This window comes from Chelonia mydas, chromosome 8 (assembly GCF_015237465.2).
Source record: "Chelonia mydas isolate rCheMyd1 chromosome 8, rCheMyd1.pri.v2, whole genome shotgun sequence".
Classification (NCBI taxonomy): domain Eukaryota; kingdom Metazoa; phylum Chordata; order Testudines; family Cheloniidae; genus Chelonia; species Chelonia mydas.
This window is the reverse complement of record NC_057854.1, coordinates 18,196,205-18,217,347: the sequence shown is the minus strand read 5'-3', so window position 1 is coordinate 18,217,347 and position 21,143 is coordinate 18,196,205. Positions and strand designations below refer to the sequence as shown.

At 42.2% G+C, this 21,143-nt stretch overlaps 1 protein-coding gene across 6 annotated transcripts in view; it reads left to right on the top strand.

Moving 5' to 3' along the window:
* The window catches only part of PPP2R2B (protein phosphatase 2 regulatory subunit Bbeta), a 261,285-nt gene that overhangs the window by 221,126 nt on the left and 19,016 nt on the right, over positions 1-21,143 (top strand). For all 6 annotated transcript variants that reach the window (XM_037907301.2, XM_037907303.2, XM_043520668.1 and 3 more), the window contains 2 exons: positions 7,017-7,194; positions 15,548-15,712. In XM_037907301.2, coding sequence (XP_037763229.1) covers positions 7,017-7,194; positions 15,548-15,712 — 343 coding nt within the window. The remainder of the gene's footprint in view (positions 1-7,016; positions 7,195-15,547; positions 15,713-21,143) is intronic.

Here is a 21,143-nt window from a genome sequence, read left to right as displayed (position 1 = left end):
TCTCTGGGAACAGTTTTCCAACCAGTTTTGCACCCACCTTAGAGAAGCTCCATGTAGGTTGCATTTCCTTAGTTTGTTTATGAGAAGGTCATGCGAGACCATATCAAAAGCTTTACTAAAGTCAAGATATACCACGTCTACCGCTTCCCCCCCATCCAAAAGGATTGTTACCTTTTCAAAGAAAGCGATCAGGTTGGCTAGACACGATTCTACTCCTGGTTCTGACACTGACTCAGTGGGCTCTTCTCTTGGCTATGATACTGACTTTCTGTTTGTCTTGGCACAAGTCACTTAAATGCTCTTTGCCTCAGTTTCCCCATCTGTAAAATGGGAACAATACAGTACCTCCCTGAGAGGTATTGTGCCTTCTGGTATCATCCACAAATTTTATATTTGAAGGTTTGAGCTGCTGTTTTGGTCTCTTTAGAAGAGTGGATTCACCACGAGAGTACCTCCTCATGGCTTGAGTGCTGTATTAGCTCAGTCTTCTCTAGTTTCCCCTGCTGACCCTCGCTCCAGCTCTGTGGTCCTCTACCTCTTTTCACAACTCAGCACTCCAGCCATGTCACATTTAAGTCCATTTCTTCTAGGGTCAGAGTTGTTTTAACCAGGCCAACAAAAATACAAGAACAGCTGAAACTTCAGCCCCAGTCAGGCTAACGTGGCCAATCCCTCTCCCTCACAGGTCAGCCTCCACTATAGTGAGTTGGCCTCACACCTGTCCTCAAGCTCCTGTGCCTCACTCCACCCCGCAGTCTAGGTCTGGCACAGTTCTTTACCTTCCCAGGGTTTCAGGCAGGCTGTCATCCCTCAGCAGCTCCTGATCGTCCCTCAGACTTCAGGTTCACCTCAGGAGCAGACCTGCCCTTCCAGTGTTCTTAGCCTTCCATCAGGCCCCCTCACGGAGAGAGAGGGCACTCACTACATCCTCCCCAGTGGAGAGGTCTCCCCCTCTCCACTGAGCTGCTCTCTCTCCTCTTTTTGAGTCCATCCCCTTCACTTGGCCCACACCCTTCCCAGGTGCAGCCAGTGAGGTTATTAACTCTTTCAGGGTCCCAGAGCTCTTTTTGTGCCAGTGCAGAGTTCACATCCTTATTCATTTTAACCCCAAAATTCCCTGTGTTCCACATAATTTGGATATCTGCTCAGTTGTATGGTTAAGATAAAGAATTCTGAAAAAGAGATGTTTACCCCGGAAAAAGAAATCCTGCAGCATTTTAAGTTTCTTCCGTGGATAAATGTTTGGTCTTTCCCCTTCTGGGCCTTTGTCACAGTATTGCCAACCACACCTGTTGTCTGATCATGTGTTTGACTTAAGAATTCTGAGCTATTTCATGCCAACATGTAGGCATTTTGGTTTTTGAGCTTTCATGTATTCATGTGACTCCTAAAACTGGAGATTTTAAGATGATGATTACCAATTATTGACTCAAACTTTGGCAACACTGCAGAGGAGGGAGGGTGAGAGATACAATGTTACTCATGGAAGCTATTCCAGTTGAGCTATGTCCATCCTCACAAAATATAGGAAAAACTATGCCTTTCTCCAAGAGTGGAGTAGAATGTTGTGCACATCATTATACCACCCACACAAAACAGCAGAAACCTGATGAGAGGGAAGGAAGGAACTAACAAAACAATGACAATTACACTGATAGGATTAACTCCGCTGTGATCTTTTTGATAGTAGACTGAATCGGGAAGAAAGAAATGCAATTCTGATGTGTGAGAAGGAGCCAGGGCAGGCTGGCTCCCATGCTTTTTGAACCACATCTGCCACTGAACCATGGCGAAAATGAATTTTACAGCTCAAGAGAGGATTAGTGCTTCATTAACTCAGGAAAGGAGAAGCCTTCTCTAGATAGGGAGAAAAAGATTGAATGTGGTGCGGGTATCAAACGAGTCTGATCAGCTCTATGTGCTGGGGGGGGGGTCCTTTCTTTAAAATCCAAAAGAAAAATTAAGATATATATATTTTTAAATGAAAAAGGACTGGCATTCTCCCTCCCAAAAACAGAGAGTAATTTAATTTGTTACTGGTTTATTTTATGTGACAGCCTTTGTATGTACTTGATTCGGTTTGTTACACTGAATTACCCTTTAATAATGGGTGTATATATAATACCAGATATTGCCCTCCAGGTTAGTTCAGTAATTGAATAAGAAGTGCATTTAGGAGTTTTCTATATTGTTCAAGATTGTTATGACAATACTAGTAGGAGTTAGGCTCTGCTTAAACCACCCAACAGAAAGGCTGTATGCTTAAAAAAAACAAAAGTTTTAATTGCTACCAAGTGACCAGTCATTTTATTAGCCAGTTTCATTTAACACTTGCTAAGTGCTGCAATTCTGAGCAAATTCATTGCCTCCTGCATTAGTTTCTGGTAACTCTGATGCTCTTTTTCAATGTCTGATTCAGCATAGCAGACCTCTGTAGAATGCAGAGTAGTTTGCAGTGCTGTTAAGTTAGACCATCATTTCTCTCCATTTGTTGTATGTTAAGCAGAATTGTAATGAGGAGCTCTGTTAGACTGTAGAGTAGTCTCCCAAGGGGACTGTTGGAAGCTGTATTGCTTGAGACCTTTAAAACCTTGACTAGACAGTGTATTAGAAAATATATAGCAGAGAACAAACCTGTATCAGCCCTGGGGTGGACGAGACAGAAGATCTTTTCCATCTGTGATTCTTTCGTTAGTGGGTTACTATTCTTTTTTCTAGGACTTCCCCAAATCAAATGACTTCAGTTCTGCACCTGCTTCCTCGCTAAAGCAAACAGCCCACTTTTACTTTTGAAAAATCCAGAAATCCTTTTTCTTTGCTTTACCTCCATTGATAACAAAGGGCATAAAGAAATATTTGAACACAAATGATGATGGAAAGAGAAAATTTACCATTTAATTGTGCAGAATGTCTTCAGCTGCAAATTCCAAGTAGCTAGGGGTTGGAGTGCTTAAGGACAGTGTATGAAGAAGAAAATGTGGATTTGATTCTAAATTGAAAGTACACTCCCACAGCCATGCCCTGTGATATTTTTAGCTGAAGTGCTTGAATGAGCTCTGTTGCTATGAAGAAGTAGTATGGCCATCACCTCCCTCTGCTGCTTCTGGCACCCCACTTCCTTTGCTTGCGTGCTGCATTGCAGAGGAGGGAGGAGAGTGTAGGGAGGAGAGGTAGCTCCATTCTCGGGTTGTGGGAATCCCAAGGAGAGTAGAATAGCACTTCAGCTGTGTCTGCGCCTAAAGAAGTGGTATGCAAAGGATGACTCCCTTCCCCAATATTTACCTAGAGTAGCCCAGGAGAGGTTAAAAGGAGAGGTTGAGAACCAACAACCAGTTACAATTCCCTGATTCTCTGCCCCATCCCAGAGTATAATACCCTGGGGGCCACTGTAACTTGTACCATCTGGCAACAGTCCCATATGGCCCATATTCCATTTGGGGATAGCAGGAGTGCAATAAACTCCAGCCACTTCCCTCCCACAGCTGACATACTACCTGTGCCAGTAGCTGTTGGGAGGGAAGCTATGCAGCCTCATTGTCCACTGGGAACTCCCCTATGCCAGCGAAAGCCCTGGCTCAGTGAGCCCAAAAACTATGGGTGAGATTTTCAATGGCAGAAGCAACTAAGCATCCTGAAATATGCATGTGAACCATCTTTGTCTCCAGAAACTAGACATGGCCAGGGAGACAGTGTTTGGATCCAGCTCCAGATTAGGACTAGGCTGGGAAGTAGATCTGAGATTGAATCAGGGTTAGGTTCAGTTTCAGATCATTCAGCTCACTAATCTTGCCAGCTGTTCTCCATCAACATCCTGAATGGGGTTTAGCTCTTTCTGCAAAACCTTATGGGTGGGCTCGAGTTCAGAGAGCCAAATCTGAACTGATCCTGCACCAGTTTTGGAAGGGGTTCAGATTCAGGGTTCCAGTGCTGGCTCACCTCAAGCAGAAGCCTACAATTGCACCTACAAACCAAGTAACTGTGTATTTGAATGGCATGTGCATGGGCAGTTAGACCTTTGCATGTTCAGATGCAGATCCTTGTAGTTGTAACAGCTGAAAAAACTGCCTTCGTCCTGTCTGTCAGATCTTGTATCCCTTACACAAAATGTAATAGTCACCATGGTCCACCAAGACCTTGACAACAGCCTGCTGAAGGTCTTACACTACACAGTTAGGTTGACGTGAGGCAATTTACGTCAACCTAATTATGTCAGTGTCTACACTACAGCCTGGCTCCTGCAGATGTAAATGCCCTACCACACTGACATAATAGCTTCACCTCCACAAGTGTCTGTGTAGATACTCTGTTACTTGCATCAGTTGTTAGAGCTCTTGTCAATTTCATGGCTCCAGCAAAGACATGAAATTGACAAGAAAGCCTGGCAGCTAGAGCCCAGCTGCCCCCCTGGAGAGCTGTGCAACTGGATTCCTGGCTGGGAGCTGGGGCAAGGAGCCCAGGCGGCTGGACCTTGCTCCTGGCTGGGAGCTGGGGTGAGGAGCCTAGGCGACAGGATTCCACTCCTGGCTGGGAACCAGGGCAGCTGGACCCCACTCACGGCTGGGAGCCGGGGCAAGGAGCCCAGATGGCTGGAACCTGCTCCCCGGTGTTGAGACGCCCCAGGCTGCTTTCCCCCCACTCCCAGCAGGAAACAGGGAGGCGAGAAGCCCTGGGCTGTTCTTCCTCCTCCCCCGCGCTCCCACTGGGGAATTGGGAGCTGAGGGGTGGGGGGGCAGCCCGGCTCCCAGTAGAGAGCTACCATCAAAGCTGAGAGAACAGGCTCTCAGCTCCCCACGCTGCCCCTCTTAGGCCAGTGGAAGCGCTCCTGGTGAGGACCCGCATCCCGACCTAAGGAGGGTAGTGTGGACACGCACCACCACAGTAAGTACTGCGGTGGCTGTAAGTTGACCTCATATAGGTCAACTTAAGTTTTTAGTGTAGACATACCCTGAGTAAAAACTGAGTAGAGTCCCAAGAATTTGGCTCTGTACTAGAAAACTGAGACGTTTATTGGCTGAGGATACTGTTAACTTCACTCTCAGGGTGCAAGAAAACTGATTTATTTGAAAAAAGCTGCCATATAAAACAGACCTATACCTACCAGCGCTGGTATCGCAGTGATTACTGCAGGCTTTGGGGATAGGAACCCGTGCGTGGCTTGAGAGGGTTGGCATGACAGTCAAGATGTGGCTGTACTGCATTATCAGTGTTGTGTTGAGTGAAATTCTTATGCCAAACCCTTTTATTTATTTATTTACTTTTTTGTTTCCAGAGAGGCCTGGTGTAACAGCTGAACTCTGTACCTTTGCAAACATCATGTTTCTGACAGTCTGAATGACAGCCTGCTTCCTGCAGTCTCTGGGCAAAATGCTAGACTATGTCCCCAGATGGCTGAGCAAAGTCCTTCAACAGCAAATGATGCATCATTGAATATGTCAGGCTGAATTAGAAAGCAGGCTCATCACATTAAGCTCAGGCTCTGAGCTGGCAGTTCCTATGTTCTAGTGTCACTTGATCCTGGCTGTCATACCCCTGTTCCCACCTCAGCAGCCATGGGAAATCTCTTTGGGCAGCATACAGATAATACACACAGTAATGAAGTAGCTTGAGGGAATGGGTTATTGGCAAAAGGAAGCATAGACTGACACCTTTCTATTGTATTAAGTTGCCTTAAGAGTGTTATGTCTAAATATATTACTTATGTCCTTCTTTGCATACACAGTTTTTGACTGTATCTATTCATCCACTGATGGGATGGTTTACGAGGGTTATGGTTAATAAACATACAAGTAAAAGTAGATCAGTTAGTTTTTTCCCCATCTGCTCCAATGTTCTTTTCTATTTTTCTCTCTCCTCCCATCTCCCAATTCCATTGTTTTACCATAAAGTGGGGAGAGGGGCAGGAATCTGTGCTGACATGGGTTTCCTTTAAAAAACAGTATTTTAATAACAAAGAATAAAGGAATTGCTGATTGGGGGAAGGGAAGGTTTAGTCAACCAATAAAAAAGAATCACTGTAGATATTTTCATTTTTTGCTTTTCTGTGTATTTGCATTTTGCAATAAGAATAAGCGCCTGGCTTTAGCAGCAATCTAGCTGTAGTTTGGAAGGAAGTATTAATATTGGGAGGTCTGAGCCTGTAAATACATCTGTACAGATGGGCCCCTGTGCCAGTACAGAAATGCAGTGCAGGAGTCCATCCATGTGGATTCAGCCTTAATTATGCTGTTCAGAGTACTGCATTTAGATACAATTTTCTTAAAAAAAACAAACAAAAAAAAAACTACCCCAACAATTTAGCAGTTATGCTAGACTTTAGGTGTTCAAAACATTCATTAATCATCACAACAACCCTGTGAATTAGTAAGTATTAATATCTCCATTTTTCAAATGGGGAAACTGAGACAGAAGGTTGAATGACAAAGGCCAAAGAGGGAATCATTGCCAGAGTGGGGATTAGAACTCGAGTACCTGCGTTTCAGTGCTATGCTCAAACCTAACCAGAACAATATCTTATATAAGGTATTTCTACATCTGTTTTTCCTACTGTTCAGTCTTTCTACTGCATATATTAATGTATAAAATTGTGAGGGATGAGGGGCTTAAATGAATTTGTGTTAGTGAAAAGGGCAGGATTAAATCCTGGGGACTAAAGATAACACAAGAGTGCCAGTTAGTGCCAGTTGAAATGGTGGTTTATGTGATGCACACAATTGTCCACTAAGAACTGGGCTGAGACCACCAACGTGTTTCATACAAAACCCCAACCAACCATCAGATGGGCACTATCAGACAGCCCTGATCTAGATCAGATTAAATTCTAGAGGCAAAAACTAATTCATGTCACTGAACAATCCGGTCTCCCCATGAATGTACGGTGCCCTGGATTAACTCAGCTGTAGGTGAGATTGTTTGAATATTAGTCGAATGTACTGATCTGGACGTTGCAATGAGATCGCTTTTAATGCTGAAACTATTTTGTTCTTCTAATGCCTTGCTTTTGTTCCTTCTCTTGCCAGGTCCCTGTACTAAGGCCCATGGATCTAATGGTGGAGGCCACTCCCCGAAGAGTATTTGCCAATGCGCACACATATCACATCAACTCCATATCTGTAAACAGTGACTATGAAACCTACATGTCAGCTGATGACCTGAGGATAAACTTATGGAACTTTGAAATAACCAATCAAAGTTTTAGTATCCTTTGATTCATAAATCCGGCTGGAGTTATTGTCCAATCAGGAGATGGTCTTGTAGAACCCAGACTTGAGAAGAATGAGCTCATCTGAACCTTGAGTTTACATCTTTTGGAGGGTTTCTTTTTCATTGTCTATAAATCCTTCTTATATTTAAATTAGGTTTTCTCTTCTTTAACCATTAGACAAATATCTTATTATTTGTGCATGACTGTGTATACACAGTCAGTCAGATGCTGAGGTCCTTATGCAGGTTTTATTCATTCCTTATTCAGGCAAAATTCCCAATGAAGCCCATGGAAGTTTTGCCTAAGGAAGGTCTGAATAAGAATTGAGCGAGGTCTTCAGAATTTAGCCCATTCTGATTTGCTTTACAACAGGATGTTAATAATAATTATTATTATTTTAATTCTGTTTTTATTATTGCAGATTATCCCATTCAGTTACCCTATGTCAGTAGGTTTTTTCCTACAGAGATTAAAGTGTAAAGCAGGAACACAACAAACTGTTAATGAACAGCTAAATGGAATACACCATATCCTGCAATGTGTACCACGAATGTTGCTAGACTTGTATTCTGAGACTCCTCCACGGAGAGAGAATTCCAAAGGCAGCCTTGCTCCTTGCTTCTGTGGGAGTGCTATCCATGTATAAACTGAGTGACGATCTCAGGGCTTGGCCCTATACAATATGTACATCTAAGGTTTGTCTGTATTGCACACTAGCATAGGGTCAGTCTGGTTCTCTGGCTTAGACGTGACATGAAAGCAGCTGCTGTCTTTTTTCTGAAGTGAATTTAGTACTGGTGAAAAGGGTGAACCTACTTGACCTCTGTAGGGGACCCTGAAAGTACAATGGCATTTCCCTTATGGGGAGAGGAAAGGGGCCACAGAGATACAGAGGACAGTTACAGGGGAGAAAGTAAACAAAGGGGTAAGGCTGGGAGTGGGGGGACAAAAATACCGAACACTGAGCAGAGAGCCCCAGAGTAGAAAGGGGTGGCCTATCTAATAACTAGGATGATGGTGTGGAGCTCTCCAAAGCAATGAAAGGCCCTCCCATCAGGTGAGGTAGGAGCCACAACCCAGGCATCATCAGATCAAAAGGGAAAACAAATGAAAACCAAGGACGGGGGTCCATGTCACAAGGTCAAAGCAAGGGATCCAGAGGAGGACACCAAGCAGAGAACCCTGAACCACGCCCACTGCTCAGAGGGTGTTGACAGCTTTGTCTACAGGCAGGAAAGCAGTCTTGCTGGCTTCTCTCACTCGGTGCCCTGTGCTAGTATGCATCAATTCTAGTGGTAAGAGAAGGTAATGCAGCTTCTTTATTGTTACATCCATCTGGTCCCACATGTGTGGTGGGTGCAGAGTTTACTTAGGTCAGGTCTACACTACGAACTTATGTTAGTATAACTATGTCGCTCCAAGGTGTGAAAAAATGCACACCTCTGAGTGAAACAGTTATACTGACCTAACATCTGGTGTAGATAGTGCTGTGGGGATGGGAGGGCTTCTCCTGTCAACTTAGCCACTGCCTCTTGCAGAGGTGGATTAACTACGCTGATGGGAGAAGCTAACCCGGGGGTGTAGTACCATCTTCAGTGAAGAACTACAGCTGTGCCACTGCAGCTTTTAAGTGTAGCCCTGCCCTAAGTGTCTGGAGGCCATTGTTGGTCTTCAGTGTCTGTAAAGTGTTCTGAGATCTTCAGATAAAAGGTGTTATCTAAATACCAACTATTATTGGTGCTGTGTTAGTTACAGTTTGTGTGTGTCAGTCTGGACAGTATGTAAATGTAAGTGCCAAGACCTCCTTTTTCTTTTTACTTCTGTTGCTCTTGCTGGGGATGCAAAATGTTTCTATAGCAGCTAGAATGCTGGCACTGAGAAGGTCTCAATCTCTCCTCTCCAATTTTAAACCACTACACTGTTTTGTCTGATTCCAAGAGCCATAAGTTTGAACACAGCTCAGCTGGGCATCATTACAAGCTGCTGCTTTCCAGTTTGGGTGACATGTTGAATTTTGCCTGCAGGGTGTAAGTGGGGGAGGGGAGTTTCCTGAGGTGATTTAGAAGACCGATGCCTTGGGGGAAATAAGGAGAGGAAATATTAATAGTGTAGTTTTCATTATAAACTGTAGTGTGTGACAGGTTGCCAGTTGCAGACATACAAATGAGGCCGTGCCAGTCACCCCTATAGCAGTCACATCAGAAATAATAACAGGGATGGTGATAATCACTGATACTTATATAGTGCTTTCCACTGAGAAATCCCCAAAGCACACAGCAGACTTTACCAGCTGGGGATCATTTTGGCAATCACTGAAATTCAGCCACTCTGGGGTGGAAAGTGCTTGTGTTTGACCTGTGTACAGCAACCGTATATTATGGTTTAGAACAGAAAGTGCCAAGTGCCATATTCAGTTGAAACTACAGAGAATTCAGATGGACAGAATGTAGTTGTCCCAGTCAAATTTAGCCAAGATACCAATGCTGATACTCTACTGTTCCTAAAGTGCCATGAGAATTTTAATTGATACAACTCACCAGGACCTCAGTGATACATCTTATTCAGACAAGGTATCTCCAGCAGCAAATTGCTCCTTAGTACCATGCTTGGGCATTGATACAGTCCTGACCAAGAGAAAAGAGTGCCCCTTGATGTATCCCCATTAATAATTCTTGTAGCCATCTGAGTTCTCCTTGGCATTCTGCTTAGCTTAGTAAGTCTGACCGGATCACAGTCTATAGGGTTATGGCTCCATCATAGAAGCAGCAGTTCAGACCAGCAAGGGGAAGGTTAGTCCTTTGGATAATGGACTGTTGTCATATCCAGAGATCATTGCTTCTGTTTACAGCTGTGGAGATCCAAATAAATTTGGATAATGCAGGTGATTGATTGATTGGCAGCGTGGATGCCTTGCTCTCTTCTCTACCATTATCCCATCTTTCTTGTTGCAGTTGATGTGTTCATTCTCTTAACTATCCACAGGTCTCTGATCCATCCAGAAAAAGTTCCCTGGGAAATTTACTGGCAGGACTGTAGCAGGAGACTTGTTTTCCTGTGTTGAATTCCAGTGCATTCTGCCAGGGGGATTGCATTCACTGATCTGTGCTGAACTGGTATTTCATAAATGAAGCAGTCCTTCTGAGATCTCAGTGAGTCATTAGTACCACATGGCAGTATATGACACATCCCCTGAAAGCGGCTTCCTAGAATTCTTCCCGATAGGTGCTTTGGATGCCACACATCCTTATTTCTGAAGTCAGCTCCAGGGGTAATGCTTAGTCATGGAGCGGACACGTCTAGAAGGGCAGAGAAAAGCAGTTACAATGATTCTTTGTTTAGGAAAAAAGTAGAAATTTCTGCAGTTGGGTTTTTTCATTTTATTGTTTGGTTTTGGTGATGCTTAGATATCTGAGCATGCCTGTCGTTTTCCCTTCCCATTCTTGAACACTAATTGAAAGCTGGTAAGATAGTCTTAAGGATCCCACATTTATTCATTCCACAATGGTTTTTTTCCCTGGTGAATGCTCCATCCTCTAGTTTCATATGGCCTTTAGCGCACAGATCTGTGTTATCTTTTGAAACCTATCTTTGAAGGGCACTGGTAGTCAAGAAAGTGGCTCCGTAAAAATGACGCTGTGGGCTCTATATATCCTGGGCATGCCTGATACTTGAGCTCTGGAAAATGAATAGAATTTTCCTTGAATATCCTTCCTCCTTCTTGGGCCTTTAGGGCAGGCAGGTGGGTTCTTTCATGGCTTCACAAGCCATTGAGCACATCTCCATTGGACCTAGTAAGTGATACTCACAGCCACCTCTCCAAGCCCAAAGCACATCATCTACAAGGCCTCCTTGAGAAGCACTGGCCAAAGCAAAAGACTCCTGAGAAACTTACGTCTCCCACACTGAGGATAGCCTGCTTAGCTGTGGTCATCCACTCTGAGGAAGAAATGGAGATAAAGCTGTTGCCTTTGGAACAAGACTTCTATTACCATCTGGGAAAATTATGCAGAGGTTTCAAGAGAGACGAGAATAATGCATCAAAACATTGCATAAAAATTCCCACTATGCAGAGGAACTAGTGTGGTGGGAATAATCTTACAGGTTATAGTAAGAGTCACATGGTGAAACGAGACAAACCAGCAGCACTTTAGGATTGGGTGAATAAAGATTTTTTGGGGCTTTTTCTTTCCTTAGAAGTAAAACATGATAATTTAGTAAATTGTAAGGTTGGTTGGTAAATTATTATTTTCCCCTGTGTAAAAACCTCAATAAAATCAAACTTTTAGTTTTCATCAAAATATTTCCGGTTTTCACTGGAAAACAAAAATTTCCAGATTTCAGTTTTTCTACCTCCCTCTCCCCCCAAATTTAGATGAAAACAGCCATTATTTTCACTACAATTTCCATTTAATCAAACAGCCATTATTGTGAGAAAAGAATGTCAATGGGTGACTAGTAGATTATGGAGTGCTATTGATGTCTCCTTGTTACCTCAGTTCAAAATCATGCGTTACTGTCATGGAATCTGCTCAGTCTTGGAACTGGCTTTTTAACCGCTTTTCTTTTTATCTTGTATATAACTCATGGGGTTGGCTTTTTACTTGTCTAAAGTTAGCCCCCTAGAGCAGTGGTTCTCAACCTTCCTGGGATCAGGACCCATTTGTAAACTTTGATGGCCTGTTACAACCTAGAGACACCCCCAGACGCAATGCCTCTCCTGCAGGAGACCGTCACGTACATCAGGTTGGAACGCCCCGAGGAAGGAGCTCAACCCAACCAGACCCTCCACCCCAAACCCTGTGATGCATTCTGGCAACCCAGTATTGGGTTTTCCATTTGATCTGGAGCAATCTGAGATCTTTGGGTGTGCTAGGCCCCTTATTCCATTACACTACTCTGCAAAGTTTAATTTGCCAGCGGATTTCCAGAGCCAAACTCTTCTCTCAGTTACTAACACAACCCCATTGACTTCAGTTGGGCCCTCCGCATTTTAAATTGGTTTTTAGCATTGCTGGCCTCTTAATAACAATTGTTTTTGGAGCTGCTCCAACAACTGCCAGTCTCAAAACTCAGTTGCTGTATATTCTTAAAAAAACAGAGAAATTGTTTAGTTAGTTTAAAAAAGCAGACTTAGTGATGCACCATGTATTGTTCCACGAAGTATAGTGCCGTTTAATAAGGCCTAAAAATCCCTGGAGATAACAGCATGCACAGGATTAACATGCTAGCTTTTCACCACTAGAGACCTAAGCTCAAATCCTACTTAAATCATAAGTGAAAATGAGGGGGTTTTTTGGGGGGGGTGTCTCATTCCAGTTCTGATTTTGTGCACATCACAAAGCCATTGTGCAATTTGACATGATTCGAAGGCACTGCTTAGCAGGGACCAGGGCTGTAATAGCAAGGGTTGTTGGAGATCAGAACTGAAGAATGTTGGCAAAGCTGCAAAAGGGTTCAGAAATATGATACCATGTATTTCTAGATCAGTTTTCATCTTGGACTATCGTGGTGCTTCACAAATGTTAAGAAATCTAACCTCACTGCAGTCAGTGAGGACACTGTTACAATCCCCTTGTGCAATCCAGGGTATAGGGCACTGGCTGGTGTTATAGTTCCAGTTCTGTCACTGAACTGCAGCATGACCATATGCAAGTCAGTTTGCCGGTCTCTGCCTCAGCTGCCCCATCTGTACAGTGAAAATACTAATATTTGCCTTCATATAAAGCACTTTGTACATGAAAAGTAGTTGACAAAGAGCAAAATATTCTGATTTCACAGGGGAGGAGACTGAGACAGAAGGTGACATCCCTATTCTACTGAAACGCAAATAATAGTAACATAGGAAATCTACAGCTGAGCTGAGATCCCTCTTGGTTCCTAGTTTGTACTTTAACCTCATGACCATCCTTTATTCCAAAAGTGTCTAACAGCAGAACATTTACAGATTAGTACTGAAGTGCATTGGCAGAGCTGAGGGTGGATGGCAGAGTACCTGACTGATATATACCTGGTTATAGCCAGTGCTATAGTCTCGGAGCACTACATTCACCCATTTTTTTTCCCCAAAGGGAAAAATGTCCTCTCTTTAAACCCTCCCACCCACCATGTTGCACTGAGGAAAGGACTTTTCTTGCAGTCAGGTTTTGAAGCTATCCCCACAGGCCTTTGCAGTTCACATCTGACTCCCCCCACCCCACCCCCCGGAAATTGCTGTTAACAGCAGGACCTTAATTTGCTTTCCATGGGGTGATGAAAGTAATGGTGCAATCCCCCTCTTCCCTCCCCCTCTTCCCCCACCCCCACCCCACACAGTCAGTAAATTGTCCCATGCTGGGTATTTTGATTGGACTGTGAAATCTAAAGCCGCTTGCCACCAGTGACCACTAAGTCAGTGTCAGGCCCGGATTGATAGAGACAATCATCAAAGGCTCATCTGTACCACTAGGAGGCTCTTTGTGATTGACGTGGTTCCTTTCTGACTCCCTCCATCTGGTGTGTCTGACTACAGATATTTCAAGCTCAACTTGAATGTCAGGATGATTTAATTTTAGTCCAGGATTTTACTGAGTCTAAACTTGCAGAACCTTCTTAAAATGAAAAATCTTCCTGTAAGAGCAATCGTTTTCTGTTCATCATGTTTTGTTTTTCTTGCATTGTTACATCACATGGGGTTATTTTTTTTTCCAGCAACTGTAATAAGAGCTGTTTATTCTGCCCCATGACAAATTTGCCAGAGTTGAGTCTTGCAGTTTTTTTGAACAAAGAGGGCACTACAGTGTGTGTTACAAGCAGCTACAGTCTCTAGATAAATAGATAAAGTAACAAAAGACAGATTTCTCTTTAGTTCATTAGTTTCTTTCAGTCTGCGTGTTCACATTGACCTCATTCAAATGGTGAGAAGTGAAAAGCAATGTCCGTCAAAGCCAGATTCACACTAAAGATAGCAAATATAGGCTGAACTTTTTAAAGGAGTATAAGGGAGTGAGATGCCTAACTTGCATTGAATGCAAAAGGATTTGGGCATCTAACTCCTTAAGGCTGTTTTGAAAATCCAGCCTTAGTTCTTGATCTGTTTTATTCCCAGTAGCAGCATGTATCTCTTGTGAGCAGTGCTTTTGGGAAGCAGTATCTCACTGCATTCTGAATATGTGTAAGAGGAGTGGGAATGTATGGACTGGTATTCTTGATCCCTTATTATTATGTAATTTATACTCAACATCAAGGGTACATAGTGCTAAAATGTTCTGGGCAAATATTGTCCTGGCCCTAAACAGCTTAAATTCTAAGGCCATGAGCAGGTACAATATGTGGTACAATACAGCACAGAACAAACACATGCTAAAAGAAAATATTTGCCAAGTGGTAAAGAAATAAGGAAGTTATTGTAGTGATCAAAGCAGCCAAGATACTACTTGCCTGGCTGAATCTGCTTAGAGAGAGGGAGTATATTTTACTGGTTAGATCAATACTGCGGACTAGTGGCTCTCAGCCTTTCCAGATTACTGTACCCCTTTCAGGACTCTGATTTTTCTTGAGTTCCCCCCAAATTTCACCTCGTTTAAAAACTACTTGCTTACAAAATTAGACATAAAAATACAAAAGTGTCACAGCACACTATTACTGAAAAATTGCTTATTTTCTCATTTTTACCATATAATTATAAAATAAATCAATTGGAATTCAAATATTGTACTTACAATTCAGTGTATAGTATATAGAGCAGTATAAACAAGTCATTGTCTGTATGGAATTTTTTCTTGTTACTGACTTCACTCGTGCTTTTTATGTAGCCTGTTGTAAAAAGGCAAATATCTAGATGAGTTGATGTACTCCCTGGAAAACCTCTGTGAACCCCCAGGGGTACGCATACCCCTGGTTGAGAACCACTGCTGTAGACAGATTACTGTAGACCTGTCACTCACTGTGAGGCCTTATGCAAGTCACTTCACTTCTCTGAACCTCAGTTTTCCCATCTGTAAAATGGATAATGATGCCATTGCGATCCTCAGATGATGAAGTGTATATTAGCATAGCACCCAAGAGCTGCTTATTTACATATAATCTAACATGGAACCACAGCCATTCAGAAATATAGAGAAAGAGAACAGAAAATCCCTTCTAGAGCTAGCATACAAGGCTTTGCTGAGAGTTCCTGGTGCAGAACTTTATCACTCAGGATTAAAACAGCAGAGATTTGAACCCTGTCTTCATACTCGCTGTCAAAAACAAAGTGCCCCAGTTAAACGATGCATAATAAAGAAAGCCAGAATTATTAATAACCACCGGGGCTGCATGTTGACAGCACTGGCTCCTGCTGTTTGTTTTTCCTTGACTTGCCTGTTTCAGATATCGTAGATATAAAGCCAGCCAACATGGAGGAGCTAACGGAGGTAATCACTGCGGCAGAATTCCATCCACACCACTGCAACACCTTTGTGTACAGTAGCAGCAAAGGGACAATAAGGCTATGTGACATGAGGGCATCTGCCCTTTGTGACCGACACTCCAAATGTGAGTACTTCCAGCACTTCTCCAGAATTGTGGCATAGGGGTGTTTTGTGATGGAGGGGGAGAGAGAGTAAATAAAGGAAGGAGAACTCTGATTGTGGGATCTCATTTCTACCAGACCTAGGGCTCAGTGGCACCAGGTCACTAAATGTTAGCTAAAAAAGCCCCCAAAAACCCAATTAAAGAAACAAAAAATGCGGTTAAATGCGAATGGGATGGTTTTGTTTAAAATTAGGCTCAAAATTCAGTCTGACTTCCAAAACCTTCAAACTCCCCAAAGTTCTGGAGTGTTTGCATCTGAGGGGTCTGTTTCAGCTTGCTATAAAACTAGGTGCCATTTGAAAATTCAGATTCCAGTCTGCGTGTTCACACACAGGCTTCAGGTCACATCGTTTCCCAGTGTGGTATTTCCCAAAACTGCTTTTCATAGGATAAAGTCAAGAATGATCATTTCATTGGGTCTTTCTGGCCTTCGTAGAGATGTGGTGAGGTCATTCACTCGTCCCTTCCCTTCCCTCAGTACTGATGTCTTGGTTTTTGCTGTGGTTGATATGAAATGAATGTCTAAACCAGAGGGAACAAAATCCACATCTTTCTCCAGGCCTGCACTATCTTGCTCCAGCATCATGCATATCTTTAGCAGCTCTGCAAGCAAGAAGGCCCCCTCGCTGGAACCCAGTGCTGCAGACTTTGGGAGTAGTGAGGGAACAGATGGTAGGATGTAAAAAATTATTTGTGCTGCTTTGACAGTACAGCATCAGATTTATTGCATTGAGACCCCCTAGGGTGCAATGTTTATCAATCCCAGATATCTGGGAATATAGAAATTGCTATACTGGTTCAGATGAGAGCTGGACAAAAAAAATTTGACCAAATCTTTTTCCAGCACAAAATGCAGATTTGGCAACATTGAAACATTTTGTTAATTCATATCAGTTTCACTGAATTTTTCTTTTTGGGAAAAGTACCAAAAAAATCAAAATGTTTCCATTTTTTTTTTCAGTTTGAAATTACTTTTGTTTCTAAAATATTTTGTTTCTAAAAATTCAGTGGCATTTCAAAATGGTCAGAATCCAAACAAAACATTTTGATTTTATCAAAACAAAATGTTCGTCCAACCCAAAATGAATTTTTTTAGACTTTTTGAAATTGCCAATTAACCAAAAATCTGTTACATCCTCCTCTAGTTCAGACCTCTTGTCCAATGAGGCCAGTGTGCTGTCACAGAAGAAGGTGCAAAACAACAAGAAAAACAAACCCTGGAGTGGACAATTTGGAATAAGCAGATCACATGGGAAATTTGTTCCTAACCCCCCACAAGTTAATGGTTGGTTATGCCCTGGAACTTGAGAGTTTATACAAACAAACAAAAGGAAGTATTTCTTCACACAACACACAGTCAACCTGTTGAAGTCTTTGCCAGAGGATGTTTTGAAGGGCAAGACTATAACAGGTTCAAAAAAGAACTAGATACATTCAAGGATAGGTGCATCAATGACTATTAGCCAGGATGGGCAGGGATGGTGTCCCTAGCCTCTGTTTGCTGGGAATGAGTGACAGGGAATGGATCACTTGAAGATTTCCTGTTCCATTCATTCCTCTGAAGCACCTGGCACTGGCCACTGTCAGAAGACTGGATACTGGTCTAGATGGACCTTTGGTCTGACCCAGTATGGCCATTCTTATGTTCTTATATTGCATCTTTTTCTCTAATCTCAGATTTCAAGTGCCACATTTCACCTCAGCAAAGCTCGTGGAATTATTAATTGCTAATAATGTATCCAGCTAATTGATGCTGGTTCTCTGTTCATTGTTTATTTACAAGTAAGTTGTGACTGTGATGTGCAAGAGGTCCGACTAGGTGGTCATGATGGTCCCTTCTGGCCTTAAAGTCTATGAAACGGTTAGGAGTTTGTTCGTAATTCAGTATTGTTCAATGAATAGTTTGTGTGAGTGAATCATTTTTTTTCAAATGAATCGGTACACCCATTGTTATTGTTATTTGTATTGTGGTAGTGTCTTAGGGGACAGGGCCCTACTGTACAAACGTATAACAAATACAGTCCCTGCCTAAAGGAGTTTACAAGCTACATTTAAGAGAAGAGTTAGCACAATAAATTCAGGGCTGGTTATTCATGCTTTATGATTGGTCACCTGATTCCCATGATGTTGTTTTTCTTCCTGGATTAGATGCCCTACATTTTATTCTCTGCAAACATTTATAATCTATCGATATTGCTATTGTGCAAACAATAGGAGCTTTTCAAAATGGCCAGGGGAGTATTTCTGGTGGAAGGATACTCAAAATATATATCTGGCTAGTATTCACTTCCCACCAATAATTCCACAATTAAAAACTTGATGACTGGGATGTTTGTGGATATGGAAATATAAGGGGTCATGAACGCTAGCGAAGCAGATGAGTGTGTTTTATCCACAAGAATTTTTGAAAATACATTTTTGCAGTTTTCACACCTCTCCAAACATATATTATAGACCCATATGATCTACTATAGACCCATAACGCCGTTACATTGTGGCATCTCTTTTATTAATGAGTTTAGAGATATTTCAAAGGATGAGCATCTTCTCCTAGCATCCCCAAAAGGACTAGACTGGAAGTTGTAAGTGCATGTATCTTCTTTCAGTAGATTTAATATGCAAGGATATTTGTGCCTTCTATTACTCAAGTCACAATATCTGCCAATATCCTACCCAGTTGCTGGTGATTAGAATTCATCACCTTTTAGAGCACCGTGGATTTACATATTTTTGAATTCACAGATCCCAAAGGCTATTCTAACACCCGTGGGTGCAACACTTTTAAAGGGTTATTTGAATCTAAAAACAAGTGTGTTGTGGTTTATTGTTGTTGGAAGACAATGTAAAGCAGGTTAATATTGTACTGGTTTCAGAGTAACAGCCGTGTTAGTCTGTATTCGTAAAAAGAAAAGGAGTACTTGTGGCACCTTAGAGACTAACCAGTTTATTTGAGCATGAGCTTTCGTGAGCTACAGCTCACTTCATCGGATGCATAGCATATCGTGGAAACTGCAGAAGACATTAAAGCAAAAAAACTTCAAATCCAGACTCCAGCGAGAAACTGCTGAATTGGAATTCATTTGCAAATTGGATACTATTAATTTGGGCTTGAATAGAGACTGGGAGTGGCTATCTCCCCTTGTTTTTTTCCTACAAACCCCCCCCAAGACGTTCTGGTTAAACTTGGATTATTGCTGTGCACATTGTAAGATGAGCTATTGCCAGCAGGAGAGTGAGTTTGTGTGTGTGGTTTTTGGAGGAGGGTGTATGGGGGGGGGGGTGAGAAAACCTGGATTAGTGCTGGAAATGACCCACCTTGATTATCATGCGCATTATAAAGAGAGGTTTCAAAGAGAGTGAGTTTATATGTGTGTTTGGGGGGGGGGGGGGAAGGGTGAGAAAACCTGGATTTGTGCTGGAAATGGCTCTACTTGATGATCACTTTAGATAAGCTGTTACCAGCAGGAGAGTGGGGTGGGAGGAAGTTTTGTTTCATGGTCTCTGTGTGTATATAATGTCTTCTGCAGTTTCCACGATATGCTATGCATCTGATGAAGTGAGCTGTAGCTCACGAAAGCTCATGCTCAAATAAACTGGTTAATATTGTACTGTAATTCTTAGTGACCTGAGAAGCTCACGTGTCCTTTCATAGACTAATAAGCAACAATAAAACTGTTATTGGAGACAGGCCAGAAGTTGGAATTCAAACCTCTTTGAAAATCTAGATGTGAATCAGCTGACTCTGTAGTTTTGGTTCTGAGGGGGCCTATTTTCCAGTTCCATATCTTACAAGCATCTCAGGAGATTTCTAGCATCCAAGATGTGAGAATATTGCAAGAACAAATCGCACAGACGTGGTGCCATTGAGTCCTAACCCTAATAAACTAGATCCAGACAGTACTTTCTCCACATATTTCAGGATCTAACCTCACTGAGGTGATGAGAAATGAAGTGCAAACTAATGCTTTTGATCTTCATAGAGCATGATTATAGCTGCATATCTACAACATATTGTTAGGTTATAAAAAAGTAGATTGGGAGGAAAACTGTATATTTCTATATGGAGGGCTTAACTTTTTGAACAGCAGTTTCCCTAAATTCCACTGTTTCTTTGCACTGTCTCACTATCCTGTGGCATCAGCTCCCACCTGAGATTCCTAATACAATTAAGAAGCAAACAAAATTCAGTTTCTTGACTTTTCAGCAGTAGAAACCCTCATTTGGTATCTCCCTTTGTTCAGTTGCTGAAATGTCCTTTTAGTCCTCAGTGCGTATACAAGCCAACTGCGAAAACCAGTTCAATTTGACCTCTCCCTTGACATTTCATATTGATTTTCCTCTCTCCTTCAGAAGCATTGGCCTTCAGTCAATTGCAGCTCAGCAGATGTGAGAGTCGGAATTGAGACAGTTCATCAAAGTTCAAAATGAAAAAGCAACATTGGCTTTTGGAGATGAATTCTCTAAAGGAGATATTTAATAACTGCCCGTGTGTAATCAAAATGCAGACCATATCAGTGTACATCCAGTCATATCTATTAACCTTTTTATAAGTATTTGGGTGCAACACACTGCCTAGGGTCAGCTTTAACATATGTGTTTCTATTTTTACAGCATATTTGCTCTTTGTAGTCAAAGCTCTGTTAAGCCACTGCCTCTTTCCATGCAAGGTAGCTTGTAGTTGCCTTTGTGCATGAAGGAGAGAATACTACCTTACATTTATATAAAGCCTACTATCCGGATATTTCAGTATTAATTAAGACTCACAATACCACTGTGAGGTAGGTAAGTATGTGGAGAAACTAAAGCATAGAGAGGTCAAGTAACTTGCCCAAGGTTACCCAGGAAGTTAGTAGAAATAGAATTCAAGATCCTTCTTGTCCTGATCTAAGACAAGAAGTGTAATTTGTGCTTCTGGTTACATTTTCTTCCCAGTTTAAAGAAAGCACCTGCCCCACATTAATCAATAATTGATCTTAAGATTTCACAGACCTGCACCAGGAGGATCTTTTGTTTGAGTTTTATAAGCATCCAAGTTAATAAAGATCTGGTAAAAGCCTTCACCAAGAGTCCCTGATCATTTACTACATTTCTCATGGGGTCCAAACTAAAACCAGACCTCCAAACATCTATAAAGAATTGGAATTGGAAGCTGGAAATGATCTTTGCAGCTGACCCCATCTCTGTCCACTAATGTCCCAGTTCCAAACTCTACTGAACCTTGGGAAGTTTGGAAGTGTATCTCTATCCTGTTCTGGACTCTGCATCTCAGTCCATTTAATGCCATAAGGTTCCATCAACTGGCATTACATTTGCAATAGTTCCTACTACCTCTGAGATTTTTGCTTTAACCACACAGAATTGATGGAGGAGATGCCAGTGAGGATTCATTTGT